Source organism: Amphiprion ocellaris, chromosome 6 (genome assembly GCF_022539595.1).
Source record: "Amphiprion ocellaris isolate individual 3 ecotype Okinawa chromosome 6, ASM2253959v1, whole genome shotgun sequence".
NCBI lineage: Eukaryota > Metazoa > Chordata > Actinopteri > Pomacentridae > Amphiprion > Amphiprion ocellaris.
The window spans coordinates 24,344,093-24,357,323 of NC_072771.1; the positions used below are offsets into that span (position 1 = coordinate 24,344,093).

Sequence of the window (13,231 nt, forward strand, 5' to 3'; positions counted from 1 at the left end):
TGTTAAAGTTCACAGGTTCAGGCTAGGACCTTGGTATAGCTGATGAGTAATATAATACATGGATATGTTTCCCTATATCCAAAAAATTGGGACATTGCCATTGATAAAATTATGTGGTTTCGATAAAGAAAAAATTCTCATCCTCCTTGGGTTTTCCATGTTTTATTTTTACAACAGTAAATCATAGTGGATATAATTAGGATTTTCTAACACTGATAAACAAGAAATACTTTAATGGGTCAGTGGGGAACTGCTGTCACTTTGGTCTGTTATCTGCAACCTAAGTTCATTTTAACGCGACAATCTTCATTTATATTATTCATTCTTAATAACCACTGCCAACAACAGATTAAGAACTTGTGATTTAACTCAACAAAAAATAGTTTTCATATTATTCAAAGACATTGGGAGGTCATATACATTCATACACAATAAAACCCAGAACAATCTTACTACTTATTATACATACAATAATAAAGATGAAACAGTCACAGATGGAGAGGAAGCTGACAATTTTCTGAATTGGTCTTTTTCATGCAATATTACATTTCACTTCATTAAGATTATCATAAGTTGCTGGTAGCAATGGAGAATTGTATGGAGGACAAAATCAGTGAAAACCATATACTGTATATAAAACAACAACAGAATCTAATATTAAATACAAAGCACCATAAACTAAACACTAAATGCATAAAAATAAAGAATAAATAATATGTGAAAGAAAGTGACGGTGTGGTGCACTGACAGGTAAAATATTATAGCTTATAACTGAATTCCTTTTACTACTGCAGGTTATGAGAGCGAGGCTGTGCAAACACATGTAGGTGGTGTTTAACACTGTTAGACACTGTCATAGAAGATATGTATTTACCTCACTTGGCTGACAATGATTTTATTTTTTGGCTCACTGTGCAAGTCCCACCACACTGTCAATGTGCCTGCCAAGACGACTGGCAACAGCAGCGGTTGTTTTAGAATAACCATTTGTGAAATCAGCAGAAAGAGGAGACTTGGCTACAAATGCAAAGTGCCCTGGAGCACAGAGCCAAATTATACATTATATAGCAGAGAAGTCAACATACATCATAGGTTAATCAAAATGACAAGCAAAGTAAAGAACCATAGACAGTATTTTTTTTCTTCTTGATTGCATATTGCTGCATTTGCTATTTAATTATTACTTTCTTTGCGTGTTCTTTATCAGACATATTTTATGACTGAAAGGTTAACATGCCACTGCAGGAAAAGCATGTTTAATTAGTAACATTAATAATGGCTACATTTAATTTGGACATAGCAGATGTGGGGCCCTGAAACAGAGTGATTGTTAATATTATTAGTTAAACCTGTTTCCCTCATGTCAATGCCTGCTATTACAAAGGTTTGTATTTGGTGACCTGTTTTTTTTTTTTAAATTAAGGCTGATTCTGTCCTCCATAGACAGTAAAGTGGGATGTAATACATTCACTATTTTGACATCTGTATTTTAACCCTTAGAAGTGAATCAGTCTCTTCAAACCTGAGCTTTGGGATACAGATACCAAAGCTCAAGTGACATTATTTACTTCAAAGCGGCGGAGTCTTTTGATGTCTTCAGACTATCTTCAAAATTTGTCAGGAATGGCAACAATGGTTCCTTATTCCATTAAAGGGCTTATATAATTAGTTCTGAACTTCATAGTTCGCCCAACTATTCCATTAGAACAACTTACATCTAAAAGTAAGAACATTGTAACATTTGAAAATCGACTCGAAAACAGACGACACTAAACCTCATCTGGACGTAGTAAACTGGTTCAGTATTTGTAGATTGTGAGGTCAACAATATATATATATTTTCTGAAGCACCCATCAGATAGATTACAGTGCATATTCATATATAATGCAAACAAGTGAATCTGGATACATTTCAACAAAATCAGACAAGGAATGAGGCAGAAACTGTTCAACCCTCAATCTTGAAGCCACACAGTCCCAGTTGCCTCGTGTGAATGCAGTCTTTCAGAGTTGAATTGGCCCTTCTTGCTCACATGCCTGGTCACCAGTTGATGATATCTCGGACATGGCCCCACAGCTTGGTGATCCACAGGTTCACCCCAAGCTCTGTTAGGTACTGAATCTCTGGCATCAACATCTTGCGGCACAACTTCTGGTGTGCTTTGTCCACATTCTTTTTCAAGTTATAGCCCATGATAGACTTCTCTCCGATTGGCTGCCAGGGCTGCATGTCTGTTTCTTGGATGTTGCCAGCTTCCACAGCATGACCCCCCTCAATGCAGATGGATGCCATCACTTTGTTCCTCTCCCTGAGCTCTGTCACGTCCTCAGCCATTCGCTGTCGTCCATATGCATCTACTTTTTTCCAAAAAGTTTGGTTGAAATGCTGGTAAAGCTTCCAGTCAATAGCATTCCACTCAAGGGCCCTGGCCCTCAGCTCAGGGGTGAGTTTAGACACAGTGGATCCCTTGCGAGCGTTGAGCTTAAAGAAGAGCAGGTCATCCATTTCCCAGCAGAGGGCGTCCTTGAGCAGAATTAGTGATTCCTCAAAATGCTCCACCAACATGACAAGCTGAAAACGGTCAGAGATGAGTTTGATTCCTTCTTTTACTCGTGGATCGTCCAGCTCCAGAGTGTTGTCCTGTCCAAAGTCAAAGAACAGCAGATTCTTGAGGTAGAAAGAGTTGAAGCCTTCTGGATCAAAGTACTTACTGGGGTCAAGTAGGAACTCAGTCAGCTTGTCATCGCCCGGTATCTTCCAGGTAAAAGGCACCAGCCGGCCAAAGTAGTGGAATGATGACTCAAAAAGCTCTGCGGGGTCTCGCAGGATAGTGATGTAGGACGTGTCCATTGGTAGCAACTTGGCCATTTCAGGTGCATTGAAGCGCATGTGATTACAGATAATATTGAAGCACATTCCAGGTTTGTAGTCTTTAACCTGGGAGCGCTGGAAAGGAGAAGGATAGAAGAAGTCATTTCTGCTGTCAGGGAAGGCAAATTTCAGCCGGTGTTTCTCTCCAAAGCGGAAAAGTATATTGAGGAAAGTGCTGCTGGCTGTTTTGTGGGTCTTCATGAACATAATATCGACTTTAGCAACACAGGTTTGGCCAGAGTTCCTTTGGGAACTGTTAATGGTTGCTTTGGAGTGGAGCTGGGATGGACGGTGGGCACAGGAGTAAGGAACTGGAACTCTACAGAGAGCAAAACAAGAAAAAGATGATGTGCTGATGAAATTTACTGTCTCGCAAAATAAAGAAAATCATCACATTTTGTGTGGGAAATCTTTTTTTAAAAATTCTTCTGTCAGTTAATGAATTGATTCAGCTTTAAAACAGTATTTGTAGAAGAAAGCATATATATGTTTTAGATGATGGTCTTACTCAGGCAGACTGACGTGGATCTGTGGAGTGGAGAGGCAGTAAAGAAGAATCATGCAGCTGGTCAGGAGAGTTCCCAGGACCAGGCCTTTGCACATGGACCTCCACTGCCTCATTTGCTTGCCAGTCATCGTCCAGCAGAATCAAAGATTTCCTGAAAAACAGAGAACAAATCTCTCGTTCATTACCACTTTAATATGCATCATCACCCTGGTATGCATTTCCTGCCTGCTAGCTGCCCAGACTTTCTTTTTTTAATGATATTCTCAAGTTACAAGAAAGCGAAGACTTCCATGATGTAACAGTTTCGTCAATGTTCTCTGCTGACAAGGCTTTGAATGATTTATCTAGATAGCTAGATTGGAATTTAATTGCAAAGTGACTCCACCGATTACAATCTTTGTTCTCTGCTTTCCACAGGAGTGGACACAAAAACATGAACACATGTAAACAGCACACTGCAAAAACCTGTCACAAGTAGGAGAAGGTATTAATTTGGGTAGAATTTAAAACCATCTCCACCTTGATCAGCTACAACATAAACAGGAAATGGAACCATTTAAATTTGAAACCATTCATTCATCAGTTTTCCCCCACAAAATAAGCCTATCTATTAAATAAATGAAGTACTTTTACCTTTGATGCTTTGTTTGTTAGTAACAACTTCCACTGAAATAGGAGAGGACTTTTACTTTGTAGCATGAGTATACTTTTATTCAAGTAAAGGATCTGAATTCTGTTTGCAGAATATTGGATTTTTGCTTGTATTTTCCAACTGTTTTTTTTGTTGTTGTTGCTGTTTGCAGATGCTGATGCATGCACATCATTTTTCCACCTACATACAGAACATCAAATCACTCCTATTGAGGAAGTAACATATTAATATAATGACTCTTATTGTTGTGGCCCATAACATAAAATACAATGATTTAAAATTAAATTAAATTAAATTAAATTAAAAAACAACATCAAATTAGATGTAAAACATACTATTTCCAAAACAGAATAGAACTGAATAGAATATAAGTACTTAGTTAATCCCCAAAAGGAAATTCTGTTGTAAGGAAATTCTGTTGTTGAAGTAGCAAGCAGAAAGAGTAAAATGAGCACCACCACAGTACAAATAAATAAGAAATTCTAAATTGAAAAGTGCAAAATATACCATGATTTAAAAAGTACTGAAGTGAAAAACGTGTCAAAAGCTAAATATAAAAATATAGTTTTATGTCACATTTTCAAACAGATTTTGACCCGCCAGTGCTCCTTTTGGTCTGATACAGATCTTTATGTTGAAGCCTTTATTGGTCTTATTGCGATGATGACGATTGATGACATCTAATCCAAATATTTCTTCCACCACTGGTTGAACCATGTAACAATATCCTCCATCCTAAGAGTGTTCACTTAGACATGTTGATTAACTCTGATTTATTTTTTCCTTGTAAAAGCCATTAAAAGCTGAAACTAATGCATCCTATATATACATGTCTATAGGCTTTACCTATATTGGGGCCACGCTGGTTCACATAATGCCGCACATTCCAGGTGGTGAGTGTTACTTTGTTATGTAGCTGATTCAGCAGGCAGCTCGTCTTACTGCAGTCTGCAAGAGGGATGCAATATCACTTTCCATGGTGGTGCATTATTTATTTTTTTGGCCAGCTGAGAAACACAAGGTTGGTCATTTCCAACTCACAAGTATGTCATTTTGTAGCTCACCATACAATTTTAACTACACCCTGTGTTTAAAATGTTTATGAGGTGGACAGGCAAATGAAGGAGGATGACTGTTAAAGTGTGTCAAACACACAGTGGGTTCATATCCCTGAGTACGTTAAATTATGGTCCACCTGATGTCACTACTGTGAGAACTCCTGTGTGTAGAGCTGCCTTTAGAGACTTTAGTTTTTAACAAAATACCTGGTCACAAGAAAGGACTCTCAGCGTTTAATTCCCTCTGTGTCAGTGTTACCGCTGAGCCATACATGTTCTTATAAAGGAGAAATCCAGTTCATAAGAGTTTAGATGTTTGCTAAGATTATTTCAAGGATTTTAGACAAATCAGCCCTTGCCAAAGTGACAAGCGGTGGATGTTTTCTTGCATTGCCTGAATACTAAAAATACAATTTAGTCCAATACCAAAGCTAGAGTAGTTTAGTCGAGTGGTTAGAGCCCTTTCAAAGTGTCACATGATAAATGTAGGTGGTCATGAGATGAATAATGGTCAACAAAAAAGGAATGAAATCAGATTTTGAATTCTATTTATTTTTCACATTTTGGTCAGTTATTTGTGTGTGAAATAACTAATGTTACCACAGGTTGTAGTATTCCAAGATGGTGGCACCATTGATTTAAAAGATAAGAGACTTCTATTTATAAGACAAAATTATTAGCCCCCCTATGAAATTTTAGTTAAAAAAAAAACTTTTAAATTCTTGGGACGTCCGATTATATCAGCCCACCGATATTATCAGCCAATAATGGCATAAAAATGTAACATCGGTCAATATTGTTATCGTTTTTTGTTGCCTATCATAAAAACGGATAAAATAGTAAGGGTTATTAATAGGATTACATAGTCACTCGACTTGGAATAAGGTGAACGCAGCTTTTGCTCTCAACCAAACTAATATCACTAGCCAATGGGAAGTAGAATGGGGCGGATCTGCAGGTGAGTCCATTGTTGTCATGGTTACGCCGTGGCGCGATCTCGCAGTGATACAGAAATCTTAACAAATCCGTGGATCCAGACTATAAGCCGCATCACTGTCAAAATCTAATCACTTGGTCCTTGTGTCATTTCTGACCTTCCCTGAAAATTTCATCCAAATCCGTTATTCCGCTGTTTTGAGTAATGTGCACAAACAAATAGACGGAAGGACAAACGTTGCCGATCGTCACATAACTACACAGCATTCCTTGGCGGAGTAAAAATAAATTGCGCTTCCCGAGGTTGGAAGAGTTAAACAGACATCAGACTGACCGGGTTTGTGATTTTAAAATAGCGTGTACACTTTCATTGCAGAACACGACTTGTTCACCAGGTCTCAGCCACTCGTTAATCTGTGTATAAAGTTGGCTGAAGATAAAAAATACTTTGTCAAAACTGTCCGTGTCAAATCAGTATACTGGTTCCATAAACAGCCTACGTGGCATAGCACCAGCCTCTACGAAAAGTCTTTCTGAACAGCTCAAAAAATGTGTGTTTTCATTGAATACTGATGAAGCCACTAGCCAGAGCATGGACAACAGTCTTAATGTGTTTGTTCATTTTTTTTCTGATGATGATGATGATGATGCGGCCAGAGTAACTCAACAACACAGAAAAGTGAACATTGCATCAACATTTACAGAAGTAGTAAAAGATGTCAGAAAGAAAGAAGAAATAGATAGGGGAAAAAACAAAGATTCAGCTTACTAGTTCTTGTAGCACCTTGTTTTTTTTTTTAATCAAACTGAATTGTAGTTTTCTGTAGTAAATTGCATTTGTTTATTTTCAATTTTCTTATTTATTTCTGATTAAGTGACCAGTTCTTAGAGCACTTTAACCCTTTAACGTTCTGCTCAACCAATGGTAGAGCACATTTTGACTCACTATATTTTATTGAAAAATATGTTTTAGATCATTTCACCTGTTTCAGCCATCTCTGCCACTCGGTTGAGGTACATTATACTAAAAAAGAACACTAGATGTCACTTTGTTTTGAAATAGCATGCAGAAGAAGTGACTGTGCTCACAGGAAGTTAAAAAGAGCAAAATCACTCCTGACATGAGGCCTCTGTTTGCTGTAATTTTCAAAGGTAAGCTAATATTTTTTGACAGATTGTCATGTCTAAGGAGTTACTGAACATAACTGTGTAAATTGAAACATAAAAAGAAAGACCTAAAAGGGTCAAATAATTTTTGCAAAACATGCTCTACCGCTTGGTAGAGGTCAATATTTCCAAAACCGGGGGTCTGTTCATAAAAAATAAATTGATTGCTGTTATTAGTACCCCAAGGAGATGAAAAGTATAAAGAAATAAATTTTTCATTGCTTTTTTCTTGGTGAGGATGCTGTTATAAACTATATTTTAATTTATTTAGGGTTTTTTTGCACTGTAACTGTTTACATAGTTGTATTTAAGAATAAATAGTGCAAATGGTGCACATATTGTTAAAAGGTGAATCAATGTCCTTTTCCTATTTCTTTTACTGATTTGCTAGACAATATATTTGCACCATGTTGTAGTCAGATGGAGAACCTACCACCACCTACTGACCTTTTTGGCATCACTATAATCTGCAGTCTGAGTTTGCAAAGGCAGATATCTTACTTTCTTGGTAGTTAGACTGTACCCCCACGCAAAAGCAAAAAAGTTCAGGTTTAGGATTATTTTTAACTTTTAGCCCATATTGACTAACAATATGTCTGGTTTGGAATTATTTACAAGCCCACATATATCGGTATAGGTATCAGTTGATGTCGGTGTAGTTGTCGCACAGGAAGTGTTTCCTGGTAAAGATTTTTTTTTGTTATTACAGAGAAAAATTTGGTTTTGAATGTATGTGAATTCTCTGGAGTATTATTGACGCCTAGTAGTCAAAGTGTGTTTTGCTTAGTGAACAGCATGCGCTGTTCACATGATCAACGAGAAAAAACTGTGTAAGAGGACATTGAAAGACCTTAACAACTCCTGAATTTCTGGTCAAAAGGCACACACGGTATGTGACTGTAATTTTATTTTGTACTGACATTTTGTTTAGGTTTGTGTTTTTATTTTGTACTGACAAAATACTTATGTTTGTATCATTTACTTTCTGTTTGTTTTTCACGGTGTTTGCTGGTGAAGAGAAGATTTGCTGTGGCAAAGAAAAGAATAAATTCTGGTCAAACATCAGTTGGAGCATGGCTTATCTGTACCAGAAGAAAAACTTTGGGAGCAGTTATAATCGGAATCAGAAATTGAGAGTTGGACAATATCGGCATATCAGTTATCGGCAAAAAAAGCCAATATCGGACATCCCTAAAAAATTCTCAAGTGCTGTTAAAGAGATCAATGAATTTTTATTTTTTACATTTTGCTGACAATTAAGTAGCCTAATTGAAAACACAGATTATCGGCTAATAAAACTGATATTACCTGCATAGGTGAAGTAAAATGCAAAGATGTTCGTTCCAGTGCTGGCTTCACACCAACATTGTGTCCGATTTTTCGATGCACCTTTTCACTTTTATAGTTAGAAGCATATAATACACCAGATTACATTTTTATGATGTATGCCTACATTGCTGTGTTTGTAATTATAGTGTCCTCTAATTACACTGTCACTTTGTTTGCAGCAATATGGTTAATCAGAAGCTAGCGTCACAAAGTTGGGGCTTGGCATGAAGGTAATTTTTTACATTTTCACCATGAGCACATGCAGATGTAAGTTGATCAGCCTCTTTGGTCCAGACTGGTGACTTTGATGATTTACTGATTGTTCCACTTGTGTTACCTTGATGTTTGCTTTTGGTTTTTGACTTAAATGTATCAGTAACTACTGGACAGATTGCCACGAAGTCAGTAGCAGGCATTCACATCTCCCTTAGAATGAATTTTAATCATTTTAGTCTTAACTAAAGCAGCAACTTTAGCTACACTATGCCTGATTGAGAGACTAAATCCTCACAACATTCAGGTAATAACTGAAATACTTAACAGAAAACTTTGTTTTTGTGGATGTTCCTTTTGTTCACTCTAATATTATGCATTGCACTCTGATTTGAAAATTCACAGATGGATGTGACAAGGTGCCATTTCCAGGCACGAATGACAGGTTTTGTGTCTTAGTAAGTTCACAGTTTGCCTTCAGAACTTCAGTAAAATGATGACATGGTGCCCACAAACTTAGGCTTCTGCAAAGCCAGCCAATCAGGCAGCTTTTATGAAGCTAAATGCGAAATGCATCTCATCAAACTGTCAAATCTAAAGTTGTACTCTGATATTTGGCACGTGACAGTTTACTGTTTATATCTTGACCTAAAGGTGAGAGAGAGTTTTAAAGGAAACTCGTTAGTAAATATGTGTTTTGAGGCACCAGTTTTATTTAATTAATCTCCAATCTCGTTATACATTGTATAATGACAATAAAGCATATTCTGTTCTATTCTATTCTATTATGTGCACTTGACACTCATTTGTATTTACTTCGGTTGTTTGTGGTGGGTGTTGCTATTGTGTTTAGATTTGACTGAGGGATTTATTTGTGTTGTTTTTGTTTAGCTAGTTTCACAACTCTGTTAACCTTTGTTTGGCTTTATTTGGTTCTTTGATTTAGCAACATCCCACCAGTCCTGTTCTCTGTTATTTCATCATGTTTATGTTAAATTGGTCACTGAGCAATAAATTGCATTATCTAACCAATGACATCTGGTTGTTTTGTTACACCCAGCTGACCCTAGCGGCTGGGTTATAACAGTGTGTGACCCTCTAATGCGTTTTATTATTAGTTGTGTTGGGCCACGCTGGGCTATGCCCCTGATGCAACGTAAATGGTAACTACCGCTTTCAAATAACACAGTGAAGTAAAATCACTACACCTCTCCAGAGTGAAGAGGAGCAGAAGATCATTAGATACTTAAACTGTACTGAAATAATACCTGAGGAAGTGTACTTTATGCAACAGAGTGTAGACAGACAGTGCTGTACCATTGTTGGTCTGCATCACACACAGCAGAAACCTGCAGCTTCACTGATCTGTACTGACTTCAGAATGGTTTTGGTCTTTGGAAACAGTTCAGTGAGTAGTGTCACTGACTTTGACAGTTCCCTGTTGTGACAGCACTAAATTGCCTGTTACATGCTGCTGCTTCCAAGATGCTAATGAATATTGTGCAAACAGTGTTTGAACGCCACGTTTCTGGCTTACGGTCACAGCTCTGTAGCCAGTGTTGTAAAGATCTAATTAAACAATACACCACCCTCTTAGAAGACATGGCAATCTCACTCTCATCTATGCTGATGTGGCTATAAAAGCTGATATGACTGTTTCATCATTTGTAAATGAGCTTTCAAAATCTAAAATACTGTGTGGTCACATGTTGGAAATATGCCATGATCGTGAAGGACAAACTGTTGTTTTAAATGGGGAGCTTTTGTAATGTGGTGATGCCATACAGACATTTCAGATAAATCACCACTTTCAGTTGTACTAGGAAAATTTATTTTATTCTGTAGTAAATTCTTGTATTTTCTAATTGTGTTACTATTTTTAAGATGCATGCAGAATTTTGACATAAGCGTTTCTATTTAACCCAGTGCATATTTGCATTCTTTTTTCTTTTCCGTCTATGTAGTGTTTAAGTTGGGCCAGTTGTCTATTGTATGATATAATGACTTTGCAATTTTTCTGTACAGTTTCAAGATTATTATTACTTTTATGCAATATAGCTATAAGTTTTTTGGGTATGAATTGTAACTGTGATAGCCTTCGGATAAATCCAGACATAATCCCATTTTAGCCTTAAATATGCTGTGTTTTTTGTGGTCTAGTGTGTCATTTATTATTAATTTCTGGGATTTTAACCAGCTTTGAGTTATAGCTCAAGGTAAATCTCTTAAACCTCCATGTTTTCTTGAGTTACTGTGTGCCTGAATGAATCATAGAGGTAACATTTTAGGTTCAGTCTCATGATCAGTACATTGTGCAAACATTACTTTCCAAACACAGCTAAAAGAGGGATTTCTCCTCTTTGTCTGGACTCTGTGAAGGGGCTATTATGGAGGCATGTGAGAGCGCTTTCTCTCTGCCGACCAAAGCAGCTCTGATGGGAGATATTTGAGGACGAGACTAATTCTAGCGGATCGGTTTGCCTGCAAAAGTAGAGTGGAGTAGCATTATTTCCCTGCCTGGACATGCCACACTGGACACATAAAAGGACAGCATCATTGTTTGCTAAAGTTTTCTCCAAAAATGCCATGTAATGTCAGTTTATGTGAGAATTCAGCCACTATCCTAAACGTTCTCACCTCCTTAATAGCAGGACAAAATAATGGCAAAAGCACACATTTACCAGGAAAATATTTACCCTGAGCTTTGAATATCTACACACCAAACTCCAAAACATTTATTTTTCTGTTGCACTATGAAAAAGGAACTAAGTAGATCAAGACTCACGTTAAAAGTCAACATTATCAGATTTAAGATTACGCTGAATGGTTTTCCTCTCACATTTCATGGTTAAAGTTGTTTGAAAGAAGAGCAACTTCATGGTATTTTTAAAAAAACATATGACTACTTAAGTACACAAGCAAATTTAGGAAACTCATTTCATCCAAAAGAGACTTCTTACCCACGTGCATAAATCCAGAGGAGTTAGTTGAAGCGTTTCTTGCACAACTGCATTGTTTAGATGATCAAGTTCCAGATAATTGATAAAAGTCGAACTCCTTCCCCCACTGTTCTTAAGTCTGATCTTGACATACACATGCTGTTATAGACCTGGCACAGTCCCGCACTCCCCTTATCGCATGTCCGGCGCTGAGCTGCTCATTCATCCGGCTGCTGCTCCTCTTCTCCTCTTTCTCATGTACACCTGATGCCTGCGAGTTGCCTGCCGCCTCCCCCTCAATTTCAATTCCAAAACTGATCTTGCTGAATAAAGCTCTGCAAGGAGGCTCATTTAGCCTGCTGTGACGTCAAGGTTTCTATCAAGGGACATGCACTTGTCAGTGAGTGTGAAAGAGGAGGGGAGGGAGCGAGGGAGAAAAGGAGGGAGGAGAGAGAGGCTGTACAGTCCCTATTCTGTCTCCATACAGAGGGCTATTGAGCGCAGACGCTGGAGTCTGAGCTGCAAGCTGATAGGAGGGGTGGAAAACGGCATAAAAAGAACAAATGCAGAAATCCAAAGCACAAAGCCTCTAATTGTACTAGTTGATCAAGACTGCTTTGTGTAGGTATTGTTTGAAATGCTTATTTAGCAAGCTGTGTCTATATGTGTGGTAGGAGTGTACACAGTGCAGCTATTAAATATTTCTCCACAATTATTTCAACAATTACGGCTCAGATTGTCATATGACAATACCGCATGCAAGCCAAAATTGTTTTTCTTCATTGAAAGATTCATCTTTCTTCTGTAATATTATCCTGCAATTTATGCATTTAAAGTGAGCAATATTTTAACTCTGGGACATGCAAGTTATCATATACGAAACACACCTGTGCTTATGAAACTGCCCTTCTCAACAGTCTCTTGAGCAAGACTGCACAAACATTTCAGTGGAGAATAAAATTAACATTCTACCACAAGTGAGGAGTCTATTTGGCTCTGTGCACCAGGGTGTAGCAATATGTGGTCACAATGCCTCACCCAATACAGTACGCATGAGGTCTGTCTCCCTCTACACTGAGGCCCTGATTCCTAGGAGGCACACTGGATCTGCGCTACTCATCCCACACTCGTCATGCTCAGCCACGACACTGTTGCTTTTGTTCAGCTGGGAGCGCCTGCATGCAACCAGAGTGCCAGGCCGAGACCCGAACTGGGTGGGCATGTGTGGAATGCAGATCTGGGTGTAAAAGGAGAGGTGAAAGGGGGCAGGAAGACTGAGTGCGGGCCATGACTGTCCTGGCCTTTGGCCCATAGGATCACATCATCATCTCAGAGGGCCTTGTGCTCCGTCATCAACACCCACTGCTAAAGTTTGGACCAATCCGTACCGACGTCTGACCAACAGCAGCACAGTGACCTCAGACTCTTTTCACTGCACAGATGCAAACTCTTAGGCCTTATAGTACATACTGTACTTCCACAAGCTGTGGGAAGTGACAACTAATGGCAGTTTATCTGCTATAAAAAGACTAAAAGCTTCCTTAAAGAGTAAACAAT

At 38.1% G+C, this 13,231-nt stretch overlaps 1 protein-coding gene across 3 annotated transcripts; it reads right to left on the reverse strand.

The window, feature by feature from the left end:
* Positions 1 to 146: 146 nt before the first annotated feature.
* Positions 147 to 13,137, reverse strand: gal3st1a (galactose-3-O-sulfotransferase 1a). 3 transcript variants are annotated; one of them, XM_023269928.3, is made up of 3 exons: positions 11,700 to 13,137; positions 3,381 to 3,531; positions 147 to 3,191 (listed from the first exon to the last, which is right to left on the reverse strand). In XM_023269928.3, the coding sequence occupies exons 2-3, from the start codon at positions 3,506 to 3,508 to the stop codon at positions 2,042 to 2,044; spliced, it is 1,278 nt and encodes a 425-aa protein (XP_023125696.2). In that variant the 5' UTR covers positions 3,509 to 3,531; positions 11,700 to 13,137; the 3' UTR covers positions 147 to 2,041. The 3 variants fall into 3 exon arrangements, with proteins under 3 accessions (XP_023125696.2, XP_023125695.2, XP_054867487.1); XM_023269927.3 differs by having other exon boundaries at positions 11,696 to 13,137; XM_055011512.1 differs by lacking the exon at positions 11,700 to 13,137 and adding an exon at positions 4,879 to 5,278.
* Between the last annotated feature and the right edge of the window lie 94 nt (positions 13,138 to 13,231).